At 38.3% G+C, this 19,632-nt stretch overlaps 1 protein-coding gene across 1 annotated transcript in view; it reads right to left on the minus strand.

The window, feature by feature from the left end:
- Window positions 1-8,870: 8,870 nt before the first annotated feature.
- BMS1 (BMS1 ribosome biogenesis factor) overlaps window positions 8,871-19,632 on the minus strand; it is a 28,519-nt gene continuing 17,757 nt past the window's right edge. Inside the window, exons 13-23 of the mRNA XM_065922226.1 lie at window positions 19,305-19,386; window positions 17,364-17,437; window positions 16,538-16,714; window positions 15,439-15,627; window positions 15,170-15,350; window positions 14,913-14,971; window positions 13,901-14,023; window positions 12,770-12,917; window positions 12,073-12,248; window positions 9,922-10,083; window positions 8,871-9,381 (exon numbers count right to left, since the gene is read on the minus strand). Coding sequence (XP_065778298.1) covers window positions 9,151-9,381; window positions 9,922-10,083; window positions 12,073-12,248; window positions 12,770-12,917; window positions 13,901-14,023; window positions 14,913-14,971; window positions 15,170-15,350; window positions 15,439-15,627; window positions 16,538-16,714; window positions 17,364-17,437; window positions 19,305-19,386 — 1,602 coding nt within the window. The 3' untranslated portion in view covers window positions 8,871-9,150. The remainder of the gene's footprint in view (window positions 9,382-9,921; window positions 10,084-12,072; window positions 12,249-12,769; window positions 12,918-13,900; window positions 14,024-14,912; window positions 14,972-15,169; window positions 15,351-15,438; window positions 15,628-16,537; window positions 16,715-17,363; window positions 17,438-19,304; window positions 19,387-19,632) is intronic.

Here is a 19,632-nt window from a genome sequence, read left to right on the forward strand (position 1 = left end):
TGGTGTGGCACTCACTCCAGGTAGGTTCCAGGCTGCTCTGGTCTTGCCTGTGTCTGGCACAGAATCTGCTCCTCACAAGAGCAATGCTGGGCAGGCAGGGACCCCCCAGGGTGGTACAAGTAGGAGAGATGCTGCTCTGGCCTGGCCCTAGGTAGCTGAGCAGCAGCTTCCAAACTGGAATGTCTCCCATCCCCTCCCTTACCCCACTTGGCTCTGCCTCCCCTGGATTTCTCTTGCATTTTCACCTTTGTTCTGGGCTCTATCAGTTATTTCATTTGTGACTTCTTCAAGGTTTGAGTTCATAGAGTTAGCAGCCCATATTAGTTAATCACCTTATTAGGAACAAGAAGCAAAATTTAAAAACAAGATCTCAACATCAGGTGTTTTTGCATGGATGAAGAAAATGGATGCATGCAAACATTGCTGGTGGGGTTATGAACTGTTACAGCCATCCCAAGGGACAGACATTGAGTGGAACACATTCCAAACACTTGAAAGATTGGGCATTCCATGTCAAGGTGGTATAGATTCACCTGTTCCTGCCCCTTCCCTCTAAATATGACTAAATGCATTGGAAATCCCTTTAATCATAAAAGGATTTGTAAGGTGGAAAGAGGAACACAGACTGACAGGAAGAAGGAGACTTGAGAGGTGGCACTGCACTGGGCTCCTGGGTTTTCTCCCATTGTCTTAGTCCATTTGGGCTAAATAAATGTCATTAAACTGGATGGCTTAAACAACAGAAGCTTCTTTCTTATAGTTCTGGAGGCTGAGAAGTCTGAGATCAAGGCACAGGCAGAAGTGGGGGGGTGGAGGGAGGAGAGACTAGACCAAGAGTTCTGAAACCTTGACACCAAAAGTACAATCCATGAAAGGAAAAATTGATAAATTGGACCACACTTCATCAGAATTAAAAAATTCTCTTTGCTCTGCAAAATATCCTGTTCAGATGATGAAAAGACAAATTACAGATGGGATAAAACACTTGCAAATTGGATACCTAACAAAGAACTTAAGATGTCTACAAATTTATTTTAAAAAAATTCTCAGAAGTCAACATTAAACAAACAAAATTGAAAATGTACTAAAGATTTGAACAGATATTTGACCAAAGAGGCTATATAGATGGCAAATAAACACATGAAAGGATGGGCAACATCATTAGTCATTACGGAAGAGCAAATTAGAACCACAATGACTTATGACTACACACCCATTAGAATGGCTTTAAAAAAGCACTAACACTAAATGCTTGCAAGAATGCAGAGAGCCAGAGTGTTCATACATTGCTGGTGAGACTGTAAAATGGTACTGCCACTCTGGAAAATAGTTTGGAAGTTCCTTTGAAGACTAAAAATGGACTTATCATTTGGCCCAGAAAATGCCATGTTGGGCATTTTACTGGAGAAATGAAAACTTACTTTTACACAGAATCTTATACATGTATGTTCATAGCAGTTTTATTTGTAATAGTCAAAAACTAGGGATTCCCTAATAGCTCAGTTGGTAAAGAATCTGCCTGCAATGCAGGAGACCAGCGTTTGATTCCTGAGTCCGGAAGATCCCCTGGAGAAGGGATAGGCTACTCACTCCAGTATTCTGGCCTGGAGAATTTCATGGCCTGTAAAGTCCATGGGGTCACAAAGAGTTGGACACAACTGACTGACTTGAACTTTCACTTTTCAGAAACTATGCACATGTCCTTCAATGTGGAATGCTGAACAAACTGTAGAACATAATAAACATTATGAAATACCATGCAGCATTAAGAAGGAAGAGACTGAGCTTCCCTGGGGCTCAGAGGTAAAGAATCTGCCTGCTAACGCAGGAGATGTGGGTTTGATCCCTGATCTGGAGAGATTCCACATGCCGTGGAGCAACTAAGCCCACGCACTGCAACTACTGAGCCCACATGCCTAGAACCCATGCTCTGCAACGAGAAGCGACTGCAGTGAGAAGCCCGCACATTGCAACTAGAGAGTAGCCCCCACTTGCTGCAGCTAGAGAAAAGTCCTGGCAGCAGTAAAGACCCAGTACAGCCAAAAATAATTAATTATTTTTTAAAGGAAGAGACTATTGACACAACTTGCACGAACTCAAGGAAATTATGTTGAGTGAAATAAGCTGATTTTAAAAGGACACATACTATATGATTCCATAAAGTTGTGAAGTAACGTAACTATAGAGAGAGAAAACAGACTAATAGTTGTTAGAGGTTAGGGATGGGTGAGGGGCATGTGACTTTAAAGTGGTAGCACGAGGAAGCCTTCCAGTGATGTCACAGTTATGTATGATTGTCATCATTAAAGCTACACACATATCACATAGAATAACACACATAAATTAGCACATAAATGACTCATGAGATCTGAATAAGCTTTGTGGATTTGTACCAAGGATAATTTTCCTGATTTTGATATTGTACTACAGTTCTGCCAGATGTTAGCACTGGAGGAAGCTGGGTAAACGGCCCAAGGAAAACTCCCTGTAAATTTTTGGGCAAATTCCTGCGAATCTATAATTATTTCAAAATAAAAAGCAATTTTTAAAAAGTGGCCTCAGAATCTTATTTATAGGAATTTGTTTTAAAGGGAAAAACAAAGGGGACTTCAGATCATGAAAAAACATTCAGTAAGTACATTTCACTCTCTGTGTCTTCCACTGAAATGCAAGTGTAAAAACTTGAATAGAATGCACAGAGGAGCTATTTGAGGACTTTTATTTATTTATTTATTTTATTTTTATTTATTTTTTTAAAATTTTTTTATTAGTTGGAGGCTAATTACTTCACAATATTTCAGTGGGTTTTGTCATACATTGACATGAATCAGCCATTGAGGACTTTTAAAGTCAAATAAAGTAACAGCAGGAGAACTGGGACAGAAGACCATAATTCAAAGTAACACTGAGCTGGTGGGGAGCTTTACCATTTTTCCTTTGCTGGTACCTCACAGCTATCCTCACCCGAGCGAGGCAGCCTGAACCTCGAAGTGGATGTAGGTGCAAACAGAGACCACTCAGGAAACCCTTAAGGCTGAGGAGCAGGAAAGAGTCTCCTAAAACCCAGAGAAAGTGCAAGAAATCTCCCCTCTTCTCTACTCCATTTTCTCCTGCCCAGCCCTCTGCAGCCCATAAGCACGCCCTTTTTTGATCCAGGTTGGAAGGAGTTTTGTTGTTGCTGTTGTTTTAACCATTGTTTTCTTACTCTCTTGGTCCTTCGCTTGACTTTGGATGTGGGCACAGACGTATTATGGAAGCTGCAGTGTTTAGATTGAGGGCTAAAAAGGAAACAGGGAAAGTACCAGGAAATCAAGGAGTGGGAAGAGTTCAGGACAGTGACCCCAAAAGTTGTTAATGAGCTCCTGGGCTCCCTCCCGAGCTGTGCACGCATAGATATGACTCTAAGCAGCATATCATTGACTCTGAGAATAGGCCAAAGAAATAGATCAATGTCCCAGGCCCACAAAGGCATTGGGTAATGCACATATGAGACTGACCCAAATAACACTGCAAGGGCTTTGTATGTAAATGGAACTGATACTGTGACCACAACCCATAGAAGGCTGGTTGGGACCTGCAGCTACAGAGTGCTTACAAGGACATGTATGACATGAAATGCTTGTTTTAGGAAAAAAAGAAAGGTCTCAAATCATTAAGCTTCAATCTTTAGACATTAGGAAAAAAGAACATAATAAAATCAAAGTAAGCATAAGAAAAGAAAATAATAAAGAGCAGAAACCAATGAAATTGAAAATAGCAAAAGAATAGAGAAAAATCAATGAAACCAGAAGCTCATTCTTTGAAATAAAAACGAACAAACTTCTAGGAATACTGACAAAGAACAAAAGTAGAAAAGACACAAATTACCAGTATTAGGAATGAAAGAGGTGATGTCACTACAGACCCAAAAGATAGTAAAAGGATAGTAAGGGATTCATACAGGGGGCTTCCCAGGTGGTGCTGTGGTAAAGAATCCACCTGCCAATTCAGGAGATGCGGATTTGATCCTTGGATAGGAAGATCACCTGGAGAAGGAAATGGCAACCCACTCCAGTATTCTTGCCTGGAGAATTCCATGGACAGAGGAGTCTGGTGGGCTACAGTCCTTTGGGTCACAAAGAGTCAGACACAACTGAATGAGCATACACACACACAAGGGACACACAAATAACTCTATACCCATAAATTTGACAATCTAGGTAAAATAAATCAATTCCATTTCATAACCTATGAAAATTCACTGAGGATGAAATAATCTGAGTAGTCCTATAAGTATTAAATATATTAAATTCATTGTTAAATAAACATTAAAAAAAAATCTTTCTGGTCACAGTTCATGGCTTGTAGGATCTTAGTTCCTCAACCAGGTATCGAACCCATTTCCCCTGCCTTGGTAGCATGGAGTTTAACTCTAAGGAATTCCCTCACTGACAAATTCTACCAAACATTTAAGAAGAAATAACAACAATCCTACCCTCAATTCAAGAATATAAAAGGAGAGGGAACATTTTCCAAATCATCTTATAAGGCCAGCATTACCCTGATACCATAATCAAATAGACATAAGAACTCTACAGAATTATATCCCTTATAACATTTATTCATGATAAAGATTCCCAGCTAACCAGGCATAGAAAGGAATTTCCTCAAACTGAGAAACAGCATCTACAAGGAACCAAAGCAAGACCGTCCACGTTCAATACTTCAATTTCACATTATCCTGAAAGTGCTAGCCACTGCAACATATCAGTTTTACAGTTACAAAGGAAGGAATAAAAGCCCTGTCTACTTGCAGACATGATAGTCTAAGTATAAAATCCCAAGAAATCTGCTCCCCTTCCCACAAAAAGATCTAGACTAAATGGGTGTATTACAGTCACAGAATGTAAGTTCAACACACAAAAACCAATCATTTTTCTAAAACCTAACAGTAAACAATTTGAAGCCAAAAAAAGTCCTAAATAAACAGAGATATGCCATGGACTGGAGGAATCTATATTGATGTCAATTCTTTCCAAGTTGATCTATAGATCAAAAGCCATCAAAATCACAGCAGGATTCTTCGGTAAACATAGGCAAGCTTATCAAAATTTATAAAGGGAAAGGCCCTAGAACAGCAGCAACAATTTTGAAAAAATAGCTATTTAGAGGAATCACATGTCTCAATTTACAGACCTAATGTAAAGCTACAATAATCAAGATATTGTGGCAAAGTGAGACACATCAATCAAAGAAAGAGAATAGAGCCCAGAATATAACCTCACAAATATGCCCAACTGATTTTTGACAAAGATGCAAAGGTATTTCAATGGAGAAAGCATAGCCTTTCAACAAATGGTATTAGAACAATTTAACTTAAAAAAATAGGACTCCAATCTAAATCTCACATCTTAATATAAAAATTAACTCAAAATGAAAATCATAAGGCTATAAAGCTTTTAGAAGAAAACATACAAGAATATCTTCTTGACCTGGGGCTAGGAAAAGAATTCTTAGTGAGGACACCAAATGCACAATCTATAAAAGAGAAAATTAATAAATTAGGCTGGACAAATATTTTAAATTTTGTTAAAGATATTCTTAAGAAAATGAAAAAACAGCAGCAGACTAGGAGAAAGTATTAGCAAATCACATATGTGACAAAGGACTTCTTCCAAAATATACAAAGAACTCTCAAAATCAACAATAATGATCCAAATAAATAGTAGGCAAAAGATTTGAATATAAACTTCACCAGAGACGACAGACACAGTACATGAAAGGCAAGTAAGCATATGAAAAGATGCTCCACATTATTTGTCATTAGGGAAATGCAAATTAAAACCACAGCGAGATAACACTACATATCCATTAGCTGGTGGGAATGCAAAATGGTATAGCCCCTCCAGAAAAGAGTTTGACAGTTCTTTTAAACCGTATGACCCAGAAGTGCTTCTCCTGGGTTATTTTTTTTCCCTGCAGTAATGAAAACATGTTCACACAAAAACCTCTATACAGATATTTATAGCAGCTATATTCATAATTGCCCCAATCTGGAAACAACCACAGTACCTTTCACTGGAGAATGGATAACCAACTGTGGTCTGTCTGTATAGCTGGTAACTATTTAGTAAACAAAAAGAATGCATCATTGATACACAGGACAATCAAGATGAGTCTCAAAGACATAATGCCAATTTCAAAAGATTACATACTGTTGTTTTACTTACATATTCTTGAAATGACAAGTTGCAGTGATGAAAAAATCATCAGCAGTTAACGGGGGTTGGAAGTGAGTAAGGCTTGAGCTACATAGCATGAGGAAGTGCTTTGGAGATGGGACTCTTTGGTATCTTGACAGTGGTGGTGGTTACATGAACATATAGATATGTGTTAAAATCTATGTAAGTGTTAAAACTCTTCGACCCTATACAACTCTTTAAAATGGGACCAGGAGAAACAAAAAATTTAAAAATCTGTTCTGTGCCAGTCATTTTGCATTAGGTCTCATTAAAGCCTCACAAACTGCAAGATTAGTTTATCACCCCCATATTACAGATAAGAAACTTGAAACTCAGAGATACTTGGGAATTTGCCCAGTTCAGTTCAGTCACTCAGCTGTGTCTGACTCTTTGCGACCCCATGGACTGCAGCATGCGAGGCCTCCCTGTCCATCACCAACTCCTACAGTTTATTCAAACTCAAGTCCATTAAGTCAGTGATGCCATCCAACTATCTCATCATCTGTCGTCCCCTTTTCCTCTCAACTTCAATCTTTCCTAACATCAGGGTCTTTTCAAATGAGTCAGTCCTTTGCATCAGGTGGCCGAAGTATTGCAGTTTCAGCTTCAGCATCAGTGCTTCCAATGAATATTCAGGACTGATTTCCTTTAAGATGAGCTGGTGTGATCTCCTCGAAGTCCAGGGGACTCTCAAGAGTCTTCTCCAACACCACAGTTCAAAAGCATCAATTCTTCAGCACTCAGCTTTCTTTACGGTCCAACTCTCACATCCATACATGACTACTGGAAAAACTATAGCCTTGACTAGACAGACCTTTGTGGACAAAGTAATGAATCTGCTTTTTAATATGCTGTCTAGGTTGGTCGTAACTTTTCTTCCAAAGATCAAGCATCTTTTAATTTCATGGCTGCAGTCACCATCTTCAGTGATTTTGGAGCCCAAGAAAATAAGGTCTCTCATTGTTTCCCCATCTATTTGCTATGAAGTGATGGGACCTGATGCCATGATCTTAGTTTTCTGAATGTTGAGTTTTGAGTCAACTTTTTCACTCTCCTCTTTCACTTTCATCCAGAGGTTCTTTAGTTCTTCACTTTCTGCCATAGGGTGGTCATCTGCATATCTGAGGCTACTGATATTTCTCCCAATCTTCCAGCTTGTGCTTCATCCAGCCCAGTGTTTCTCATGATGTATTCTGCATCTAAGTTAAATAAGCAGGGTGACAATATACAGTCTTGACGCACTCCTTTTCCTATTTGGAACCAGTCTGTTTTCCATGTCCAGTTCTAACTGTTGTTTCCTGACCTGCATACAGATTTCTCAAGAAGCAGGTCAGGGGGTTTGGATTCCCATTTCATGAAGAATGTTCCACAGTTTACTGTGGTCCACACAATCAAAGGCTTTGGCATAGTCAATAAAGCAGATGTTTTTCTGGAACTCTCCTGCTTTTTTGATGATCCAATGGATGTTGGCAATTTGATCTCTGGTTCCTCTGGCTTTTCTAAGTCCAGCTTGAACATCTGGAAGTTCATGGTTCATGTACTATTGAAGCCTGGCTTAGAGGATTTTGAGCATTACTTTACTAGTGTGTGGGATGAGTGCAATTGTGCGGTAGTTTGAACATTCTTTGGCATTGCCCTTCTTTGAAATTGGAATGAAAACTGGCCTTTCCAGTCGTGGCCACTGCCGAATTTTCCAAATTTGCTGGCGTATTGAGTGCAGCACATTCACAGCATCATCTTCCGGAGTCACATCATAAACAGTGGCAGAGCCGGGAGCCCCTCCCTGCATGTAGCACTGTGATGGTGAAGTCTGCGTGTAGCAGTCTAGGACACTGGGAAGGACAGGCTGCCCTCGTTGTTGATGTGAGTCACATGTCTGGCTTCTGTGCACAGCCTTGCTTAGCTGGACCTGTTCAGCTTTTAGACGAGTGGCTGCCTTAGCAAGATCACTTGGGCTTCTCTGGCGCTGGCCTGAACATGTGGACTTGATAATATTCTTTTGACGTATGTGGAGGCACTTAACTAATGGCAGGAACACTGCACTAATAAGACCTGGCTGTTTCATCTTGATCCTTTCCTATCCCTAGATGATTCTGCTCACTCCCAGGTAGATGTTGATGTCTCTCAGTTATATATTTTAGACCTAGAGGGTTAACCAATATGAACTTCAGACAGTATACCTAACTATCTCCACAGATATACATCATCCCTGGTCTAAAGAATTAAATGAGTATTTAGTGTTAACTAGCTATTATTGTCTTCCCAGGTGGCACTAGTGGTAAAGAACCTGCCTGCTGATGCAGGAGACATAAGAGATGCGGGTTTGATCTGTAAGTCAGGAAGATCCTCTGGAGGAGGGTATGGCAATGCACTCCAGTATTCTTGCCTGGAGATTCCCACAAACAGATGAGCCTTGTGGGTTACCATCCATAGGGTGACAAAGAGTTGGACATGACTGAAGTGATTGAGCATGCACAGCTAACACTAACGTGCAAAACATGAAGACATAAAATTACATATCCGTCTCTAAAATTTTATCTTAACGCTGAGGATTCAAGTTAACATTTTTTCCCTCCTGGAAAACGCATCATGAATGTGGCTGAAAAACCAACTATCGAGCATTCATCCTTAATGAAAACTAAGCCAAAATTAACAAGAAAATATTTTAATACTTTTGTAGCACAAAATTAAACTGAGATAGGTTAAGAGGAATGTGAGGGGATCTAGAAAACCATTATGTAGCTTTATTTTGCCATAACCTAGATGTTGAGAATGAACAGGTGTCCTATGAGCAGTCTCATTTCTCCTCTCAAAGGCACAGTCTGTGTAATGCACCAAACAAAAATGCTTGTCCAGTCCCTGACTTGTCATTTACAATGTGAACACATTCATCACTGTGGGTTCAAATGACAGTCTATCTGTCTACAGCTCACTTCAACTGCTCCTCAGGCCCCTTCAAGCTGGACTTCTGATTTCTTCTTTCTTTCTGACCCTGAATTCGGTAGAGCTTCTTCCTGAGGTCCTTCTGTCGCTTCAGTTTCTCTTCTTCCTCCTTCTGCTTCATTTTGAAGTGTTCTTTGTTGTGGAGATGCTGCTGCTCCTTGGCTTTCTTCATCTTCTCACTGTGCACTGTACTCAGAGCATCCAGCAGTGCAAGGATCTGACAGGGAATCAGAATATTCCTGAGCATCAGAATATCCTTACAGCTACAGCATGCCTTTGTTCTAAGTTTAAGGAATCCTAAACATTGCAGCTGACTGTATCAAAATGAGAATCAATTCATTATCCAAATGAATATTAATCTAGTGAAAACTGATCCTGAACTAGGGAATTATAATTTGCATGGAAATATAAGTAGGAGCATACTGACTTAGCAAAATACTTAAATAATGGCCGTGACCACAAAACCACCTTTGTTAATCACTCTATGGATACTACTCTGTATCCACAGACAGAGTGATGTGCCAGCTGTGTGCTTCTTATTTCCCATTAAAATGCATAAGGCAGAGCATGACTAAACAAAAGAAGGGAAATGGATTCTGGCTTTTCTTCTAACTTCCAGATCTAGTGCCCTGAATAAGTCTGACCCTTATCCTTTCCTCATGGAAAGTGAGAATGCAATAAGAACGCCAAGTGTGTTACTGAGAGCATGATTTTCACATCTAAATGCAATGTACCGGAAGCCATCCATTGACAGTACCTTCCTTTCCTGAGGCTCCCGTATGACGGCTGGTCTCACTCTGTCCTTCGGAGTCTTGCCTGCCTTTGCCTGGGTCTTGGGCTTGCTCTTAAATGGCAGGGCCTTCTGCAAGGCTTTTGGAATGTGCAGTGAATTAAAATGTTTCTTTTGCCTCACAATTGGCTGAAAAAGAAAAAGAAAACAAAGACTATGACATATTTAAATTATGATCTATGCGCACTTAAAATTTGCATGAAATCTTCTCAATGGATTGATTTTTCTACAAATCAGTAATACCACAGTTTGCTGACCATGAGAAATGAGGACTCAATCATCCATCAAATACTTCAAATGCTTCAATGAGCATGCACAGCTACAGGCAAAGCAAAGGAATATATAGAATAAATATAGAATACATATTTACAATTCTTCTAAGAAATCAACTGTGCAAATTTCTACAGTATGGGCAATGAGATCTTAACAGACTGGATGAAAAGATTCAAACTTTCTGTTAATGGCAAATTCAGGCTTTATCTTTGGGACTGAAATGGCTTTTTTTAGCCTGACAAGAATAATCTAGTTTTTCATCTTGACTATCAGCCTCTCTGGATTTAAGGATATAGCTCTTCCTCCAATGAAGAGCCAAAGTGCCCCCACCCCTGATTACCATTAAGAAGTTTATTCTGTTTCTAATAAAAGGCTGATTGAGAAAAGTGAGATTTAAATGACAAATGAAAGCAAAACTCTCTACATTCAATTCTCAAGCTAACCAAATTCTATACTTAAATTGAGATGAACAAAATCCTTAACTGCCTCAAAAGTAGTTAGTAAGATGACAGTTTTGCCCTAAACCTTTACTAAAGTTGACTACATAAAGAATATTTCTGCAATATCTTTAAATTTATTGTTAAAGACACCACCCACAATAATATTCAATATTCTCTGTTTAAAAACAAGAATATTTTAGAATGAAAGAATTCGGAGAAATATCCTTCTCAAAAATGAGTAAGCTCCACAAACTGGACAACAGGTACTATGTCCTCAAGTATATTTTAAAAGCAATTCATGGCAACATGACTCAAATTTTATTAACTATTTTACAGAAAAACTAATGCCTGGAAAACTGTTTCTAGCAGAATGATAAACCAATACCCTGAATTACCTACTTATTACAAAACAATTAAATATTCACCATTAACACAAACAAATCTTTTCAAATGCCTTGTTAACCTGTGAACAAAATAATGGACATTCTCAGAGACTAAAACCTGAATGAAAATGGGAATTCAGGCAGGGACTGAGAATTTAAGATTTAAAGGGTACGATAGGGTTGAAGATGGGAGGAAGGTTGAAGAAGGAAGAGACCTATGTATACTTAGGGTTGATCCACAGTGTTGTGCAGCAGAAACCAACACAGCACTGTAAAGCAATTAGCTTCCAATTAAAAAAAAAAAAAAGCAAAACAAATTCATTGAGCTGTATACACTTATTATTTGTGTACATCTCTGTATGTATGTTGAAAGTGAAAGTCGCTCAGTCATGTCTGACTCTTTGTGACCCCATGGACTGTAGTCCATGGAATTCTCCAGGCCAGAATACTGGAGTGGGTAGCCTTTCCCTTCTCCAGGGGATCTTCCCAACCCAGCGATCAAACCCAGGTCTCCCACATTGCAGGCAGATTCTTTACAGATGAGCCACAAGCGAAGCCCAAGAATACTGGCATGGGTAGCCTATCCCTTTCCCAGTGGATCTTGCCGACCCAGGAACTGAACCGGGCTCTTCTGCATTGCAGGCAGATCTTTACCAACGGAGCTATCAGGGAAGCTGTATGTACGTTAACACTTCAATAAAAAGTTTATTAAAACCTTCAAAAATTACCTTCCACATTGTTTCGATGAGAATAAGTACATTAATGTTTTTAAAAGTAATACATGTGTTTAGTGCAAAGAAAAATAGTTCAAATGAGGTATATACAGTGAAAAGTCTCCATTCTAATCCAGAGAAAACCACTTTTACCACTTGTCCTGTGTTCCTTCCGAAATAGTCTATGAACATAAACACATTCATTCCAGTTTAATGTTAGACTTTCTACTTGAAAACTCAAACCACAAAAGGACATTACACACAAACTTCTGAATGACACGCATCTACAGAACACATGTACAACTGTACCTTATAGAGAGAATCCTTGTTGGCTTTTAGTTTGATGCCATGGGCAAGTCGGAGTTGACCAGTTGTCCGCATTCCTGACCAGGTGTCTTTCTCACCAACTGGTTTTAGCAAAGATGTTACTGGGTTATAGAAGGCTGGAACGGAGACAGGATACCAAGTTCGCATGAAGACAATATCTGGAAAGAGAGTGTATTTACATTAACATTTTCAGAAGATTCATATCTATCTTAGTACACAAAAAAACAAAATACTCCAAACTTCTCTAGCTGGTTGCATAGTATTTGAAGAGAGACTGTGCCAAGTGAACTACTTTTGAATAGCATAAAAGTTTTCTGGTTGTGGCTGGATGCAGTGCACAAGATGTTCCAAGGGGGAGAACTACAGCTGACTCCTGTTTCTCTTTTCTTTTGATGTGTACCATTTTTAAAATCTTAATTGAATTTGATACAATATTACTTCTGTTTTACATTTTGGTTTCTTGGCCATGAGGTATGTGGGATCTTAGCTCCTCTACCAGGGACTGAACCCACACCCACTGCATTGGAAGGCGAAGTTTTAACCACTGGACCACCAGCAAAGTGGTGGACCACCGACTCCTGTTTCAAAAGATCTAAATTCCCACCTATAACTCACACTGGCTAGAAATCAATACTGAACAGTAACATGCTGTTAAGAACACACCACAAAGGAGATTTACCACTCATCAGCAATTTATCCTCAAAGGTGGCCCGGAAAGCACCTTCTGGAGCCCGGAGTGCCTTCTTGATCTGTCCCCTTATTCCACTGACCGTTCGAATCACAGCACCTTCAAATTTGGCCACTTCCAAGGCAGAATTAAACATTCCCTATAGGTGTATATTTATATATATAAATATACATATTTTAACAATATATAGACACAAAGTCAGATATTTTATCTCTTAGTTCATAAATATATCCTTGGTTAAAAAACAGAAAATAATTCATTGAAGGGTGATAAAATAATCAAAATGTATTTCCCCCCAAAAGTAGAATTAGTAGGTCAACAGGAATACAACTCTATTTTTCCTGAAATAACACTAATTAAGACTCTATTGTGGGTTCATAAATATGCTCATTACTGCTGTCTTTGTAGAAGAGAGGAACAAATGGATGTTTATTGGCTGAACTAGCCTAGATGGCCTTTGCTATAGTCTCACAGGGCTGGACTACAGTTCATATCCTATTACTTATGTGCACACACTCCGAAAATAAAGAAAGCTAGACAAATGAATGCTGATGGTTGCATATTACCTTAAGAACATTTTATGACCATCTTAACTCTGTATTTTTAATGGAAACACCCCACTAATGAAATTTTCAATAAATGTTGCTCAAACTACCCTCCCATGTTATACTGCTTGACATAACATCCGTTTCTCCATACCCCTGCCAATAAAGTATTTTGAGAACTACTTTGTCTATTTTTCTACTGATCTGTTTGACAAACCCATGATTTCTCCCCTCTCTCTACACAAACCAAAAAGGTAGGAAACAAAACCTAGTGAATGAGATTACATATTTTCAATATTGGCTCTGTGACAATCTCATAGGGAAATAATAATTAATAGCCTTAATTACTAAATATCTCTATTTTATGTCACCTTAAGATTTCTGAGCATATTTAAGTAACACAGAGAACAATATAAAGGAGTAAACTAAAAATATAAAAAAACAAGCTTATAAAAGATTTCAAATACTTCTCTGAAAACATTAGAACTATACCTTAGACCTAAATGAGAAGTATTTCATTCCTCCTTTAACAATATATACATTAAAAATATCTGAATATATAAAGAGATATACAGACCTTAATGAATGAAGTGTTCTTGAAAATTTTATATGGAAAACCAGTTAGTTTTAATTTCTTTACAATTTTTATAGATTTATCCAGGTCAAGGACAACTCCTGTGGCAGCTATCCGGAAGTCAGGCTAAAAAGGAACCCCCAAAATTTGAATACAGGAATAATATCAGCAAGAGAAAAACTAACATTTCTCTGTAATGCAATAAATTACTGAAGTGCAATTCACTTACAGTCCACCTAAGAAAAGGAAAGAATATGTGAACATACAAACCAGTATTTTAACAAAAGTTATCTGAAACTATAATACACATAAGCCAAACTGATGATATCCTGAGCATTTTACTGAGGGTGATTTCATAGTAACACAGTTTCACAAAGATGGATAAATGAAAGGGTATATGTAATTTGGCCACAATGACTGAAAAATTAAATTTTGAACATTTAGGATAGATTACATTTGCTCATTATCCTGTGTTCTTTGCTGTTAAATGAGGCTAATAAAACCTGCTCTGATTGGTCAAATGAAGGCTGTGTGAACATACTTTGCTAAAGCAGCATTACTAGGTGGTAGTCTAACGTCTAGCTGGTATCCAGTGGACGTCAGGACCCAGTAGAGTGATTAGCTCGTGGTGAGCACTGCTTAAATAATTTTAGAAAAATATGTCCATAAAAGCATAAAAATATAAAACATTATCAGTACCATTACAATTCTACTTCCCTTTTCTCTGCTCCCACACCATACTTATTAAAAAGACACAGGAAAATTGAAAGCAAAGAGAAGACTGTGTTAGTTGCTCAGTCATGTCCGACTCTTTGCAACCCCACAGACTCTAGCCCGCCAGGCTCCTCTGTCTATGGGATTTTCCAGCAGGAATATTGGAGTGGGTTGCCACTCCCTGAAGGCTGTAAATACCAAAAATGAGTATTTCCAACTTAAAGTTTCAGGTACATATTCTATAATCAAAACATTATTTCTCAAACACAATCTATAAAATAAAAACATCCAAGATAGTTACCATATTGCCACTGACAGACTGTATTGCCAAGAACCCAGTACCCTGTGGAGTGATAGGACCTTAAAGGAAACAGAAAAAAATAAAAAATACAGTGAACCACACATTCTGGATTCTGTTTCACATATATACCCCAACCCCAGAAAAGAGAAAAATCTTATGAATTGTGATTTCATGAAAGGAAAAAAGCAAAACTACAATGATAAATCCTAAAAGGTCTAAATTAACCTATAAACAAGTCTATTCTAACGTGTTTTTACCCCAAAAGGTTGCTCCACAATGCATGTGCTGTGGGGTATATTTTAGAAGCCTCTGTCTTCCATTGTGGTCTTCAATATAATAAAGTGGGATGGTTTGAAACCTCCTCCACCCTACAGAAAAAATGATTGGATCTCGGGACTTGAGGATTTTCTTATACCAACGATGTTTCTTCAGACGCATCTGAGGGGAGAAGAGATTTTGGTAAGATTATTGCCTCAAGTATGACCAAAGAACCTCAGCTGTTAAGTACACAGCAAAGGGTACCTACCTGTACATATCCAACATTGCCCTCACTATTGCCCAGACCACCCAAAATAATTGGGTAATGCGGATCAAAGTTAACCACGAATTCACAGGGGACATTTTCTATTTCAATTCGGACATACATCCCAGGTCGAAAACCCTCATATTGAACTCTGGCTTCATCATCTTGATCTTCAAATTCTGCCCGGTTAAGCTATATATATGAGAGGGGGAAAAAGAAAACAATTAAAAATCCACAAAGTTGTTATCTTTACTAAATGTAAGATTAACTACTTAAAAAAAAGCCAATTTCTAAATAAAGGAATCATATACAGAATTACTTAGGCTTTATCCTAGTTAAAAATAATACATGTTTTATCTTTACAGTTTGCTGAGGATATGTCCCAACTGTCTTCTCTGGTGCTCCAAACTATAGTACAGCAAATACAAACAACTCTGAAGGAAGCCCTTAATGCTGGTTGAACACACCCTGAACTTTTCCATCCACAGATTCTCTTTTTACTCTCCAATTATTTCACATGTCTCCTCTTTTCATCAATCAATACCTTCTTCCTCATCCCCACTCTCAATTGTTGACTGTCTCCTAATTCACTCAAAATTTAAGCAATCTAAAAGAACTTCCAATTAGCCCTTCTACCAGGGTTTATACCCATATTCAGCCTTATAGCTCTGCACTATTCAATATGGTAGGAACACACGGCTATTTAAATTGAAATTAATCAAAATTACATAAAATTTAAGTGCAGTCATTCACAGTAGCCATATTTCAAGTGGTAAGTATCAACAAGTGGCATTCCATTATCACAGGAAGCTCTACTAGGCAGCTGTTAAGAGACTATCCATGCTTCAATTTAATCCCAACCTTTACTTGCACCCTAGATCATGTACTCTTGTTGAACTTTATTCCAACAAATCTTGCCTATTATTTCTCTCATCTTAAAACATTTTGACTTCACTTCCTATAACTATTGCCCCATTTCTCCACTTATCTTTGAAGCAAAATGTCACAGTTGTGTTCCAGAGGTCAGGGAGCAGAGACCTAAACAAAGTTACATATTCACATCACTACTACAATGAGGCTGATAGGAACTGAGTTTTCTCACCTGTGCTTGTTTCTGCATTTCTCCTTTAAGATCATCAAAGTATGTGCTTTCTCCTTCATCATATTCTGCATCAAACATCTCTTTCAATTTTCTCTTTTTATCTAAAAGCTTTTCCTTGGCACTTTCCTCTGCACTGGGGTCAATTTCTTCTTTAACTTCTTCCTCCACATCTTCAATCTTAAATTTCCAGAAGAGTAAATTTTGTGAAAATTTGTGGAGACCTTTTCTTTAAATATTAAGGCAGATTTTAAAAGTTCTATTTGAGCTACAAAAATCATAGCTATGCTCATCATGAAAAAAAAATAAAACAAAGCCTTTGGCTCTAAATACCATGCACTGCAACAAGAGACATTGAGACAACTGCATTACGATTAACTGCAATTCCTTAATATGGTTGAGAATGCCAAACATGAATAAAAATAACAACAAGTATCCCCAACCCAAATGCTCCCAGGAACTGTTCTAAAAAATATTAAGGAGAACAGGGAATTAGTTTTTTTTAAAACAGCAGTTAGTGGAAGAAGAGGAAAATGATGACAAAAGACAGTGACCCAGGAGTTAAAACTTTCAATGACTGAAGAATTCTAACAAGAAGAGGAGATAACAAATATCACTCAAAAAAACTCAAGGAATCAAGGATAACAAATAAACCAACAATTTTTAGTCTGTTCTCACCCTCTTCACTTTTAGGAAGAAATTCATCCAGTCTGTAATCTACACAGATAAACAAGACTTGTGTTTCTCAATATGGGGCCTCCTGCAGAACATACCACAGATCAAGGAAAGGCCAGTGGCTGACGCTGGGTGAGCCATGGCCAAGTCATACCTGAGTATCTGGGCCTGGTTTTCCCTTGTGCATGGCCCCTGTTTCCAGGTCTTCAAAGTCACCATAGAGCTCCTCTGGGAAAAGAACATTCAAATGACTCCCCTGCATGTGACACTCTAGCACCACCCAGCACCAAGTGCACTATATGCTCTGCATCTCAAACTTCATTTTCATTGTTCTTATAGCTACACACCCCTAAAGAATCCTGCATTTGCACAGCCTTCTTTTTCTTGTCAAATTTTGTACTTCATCACCTATTTAGGTTAAGTAAATAAATTTAATCCACTTTTCCATATTTTACTTCAAAATCCCACTTAGCCAAGAGATATTTTCCCAGGATTAGTGACAGATATTCTGGAGTAGAGAAGCATACAGAGGTGGCAAGCATGGTCATGTACATTAGTCCCCAAACCAAAAGTTCAAAGAGTGACTTGAAATTCCATGTCATGATAACAGCACATGTGAAAAAGAGTCTCAATATAAGATTAATACAGTACAATCATATGATATATCTAGGGAAAATCTTGTTGTTGTGTTACTGTTTAGTCACTAAGTTGTGTCTGACTCTTTTGTGAACCCATGGACGGCAGCCTGCAAGACTCTTCTGTCCATGGGATTTCCCCAGTAAGAATACTGGAGTGGGTTGCCATTTCCTTCTCCAGGAGATCTTCTCAACTCAGGGATCAAAACCAAATCTCCTGCATTAGCAGATGGATTCTTCACCACTGAGCCACCACGGAAGCCCAGCGAAAATCTTAGGTTACATAAAACACAGCATTGAGAGTAACAGTAGTATCCAAAAGGATGTCAAGCCCAGAAGAAGTGTTCGTTCATTCATTTTTAGAGCTCTAAGTTTAGTTATGGATCCTACCCTTAAAAGAAACAGAGAAGTTAAACTTTGGGAGGCATCATTTAGAAAGGTATCAAAATATTTTCATGCAACAAAAAGCAAAAGGACCAGAAGAGATACAAAAGATGGGAAGATTTCATTTCTAGTAAAAATAAAAAAGGATAAAATACTTAGGACTAATCTAAACAAGAAATGTACTGGAACTTCATTTTTAAAATGCTAAAAGTTTTTAATATGCTTTTTAAAGGACACATGGAATAACCTTAGCTGATGCTTTTAAGTGCTTCACATACTAGGCACTGCTCTAAGTTAGGTTCCTTAACTACCTTCTTCAACAGGCTCAATGAAGAAGGTATTATTAGTATTATCTACTGAATAAATAGACTACCATGTGTTTGGAAAGGACAATTCAGTATGATGAAGACTCTAATTCTCTTGTATACACAGTTACAGTGAAAATAATCACCAAGGCTTTCTAGTCTGGAAAAGATGGTATAGACATATTTCCTCTGTTCCTCCTGACTCTGTATAACCATCAACTCCAGAAATGATGCAAGAGCACAACGGACAACCAAAGGAGAACTCTCAAAGGTGGAAAGACAAAGATGGGTTGGTGAGGGTCCCCAGGACCAGAGGAATGACATAGTGGCCTGTCTCCCTATACCACAACCGACAGAAAAGCAACTTAATGCCAGTGTTTCCAAACCCCCAAGCAGCAAGAGAAGGCAGCCCAGACAGGGTCATTCTTGCCTCAGACTGAACCAGATCTCACCAGCAATCCAGGTAAATCAGGAATCCCACTGAAAGTAAGTGATGAAGGAAAGTGCTCACTTTCCCAAAGAGCTTGATTCTCCTTTCCTCCACCGAGATACACCAGGTACCCAGGGGTTATCAGCAAGGGGGAATTTCACTGGGCATGAGACTGTCCTCTTCCACCTTAGATACAATATGCATCCAGGCAGAACCAAGCAAAGGAGATGCCCAAAGCATTTCACAATTGACTAGTGTCTTCAACTTGACTATTAAAGATATGGAAGAAAATAAGATATAGAGAAGGCAGTCTTCTCTGAAGAATACAGGACTTTACTTACCATCTTCTGCTAAGATCTTGGCTGCATCTTTATCCTCTTCCCACTTCCCAGTCACGAAGCAATCTCTGATACTGTTCATAACCTTATACAGAAAAGCCAGCACTCAGTTGACAGGCTCCAATCATTCAATAAATAACCACTTTTAGAAACAGTAGCTGACAATATGCCTTTAAATAATTTTCAAGATACTTCTATAGATATATTCATTTTAATTCTATGGATATTTTCATTCCAAACTTTGACGTAGATAGTATAATAACAGAAATAAAAACAAATATCATAGCATTAACAGTGGATAGGGAAATACTATCTGCCTAGTGACTTCATA

This window comes from Muntiacus reevesi, chromosome 2 (assembly GCF_963930625.1).
Source record: "Muntiacus reevesi chromosome 2, mMunRee1.1, whole genome shotgun sequence".
NCBI lineage: Eukaryota > Metazoa > Chordata > Mammalia > Artiodactyla > Cervidae > Muntiacus > Muntiacus reevesi.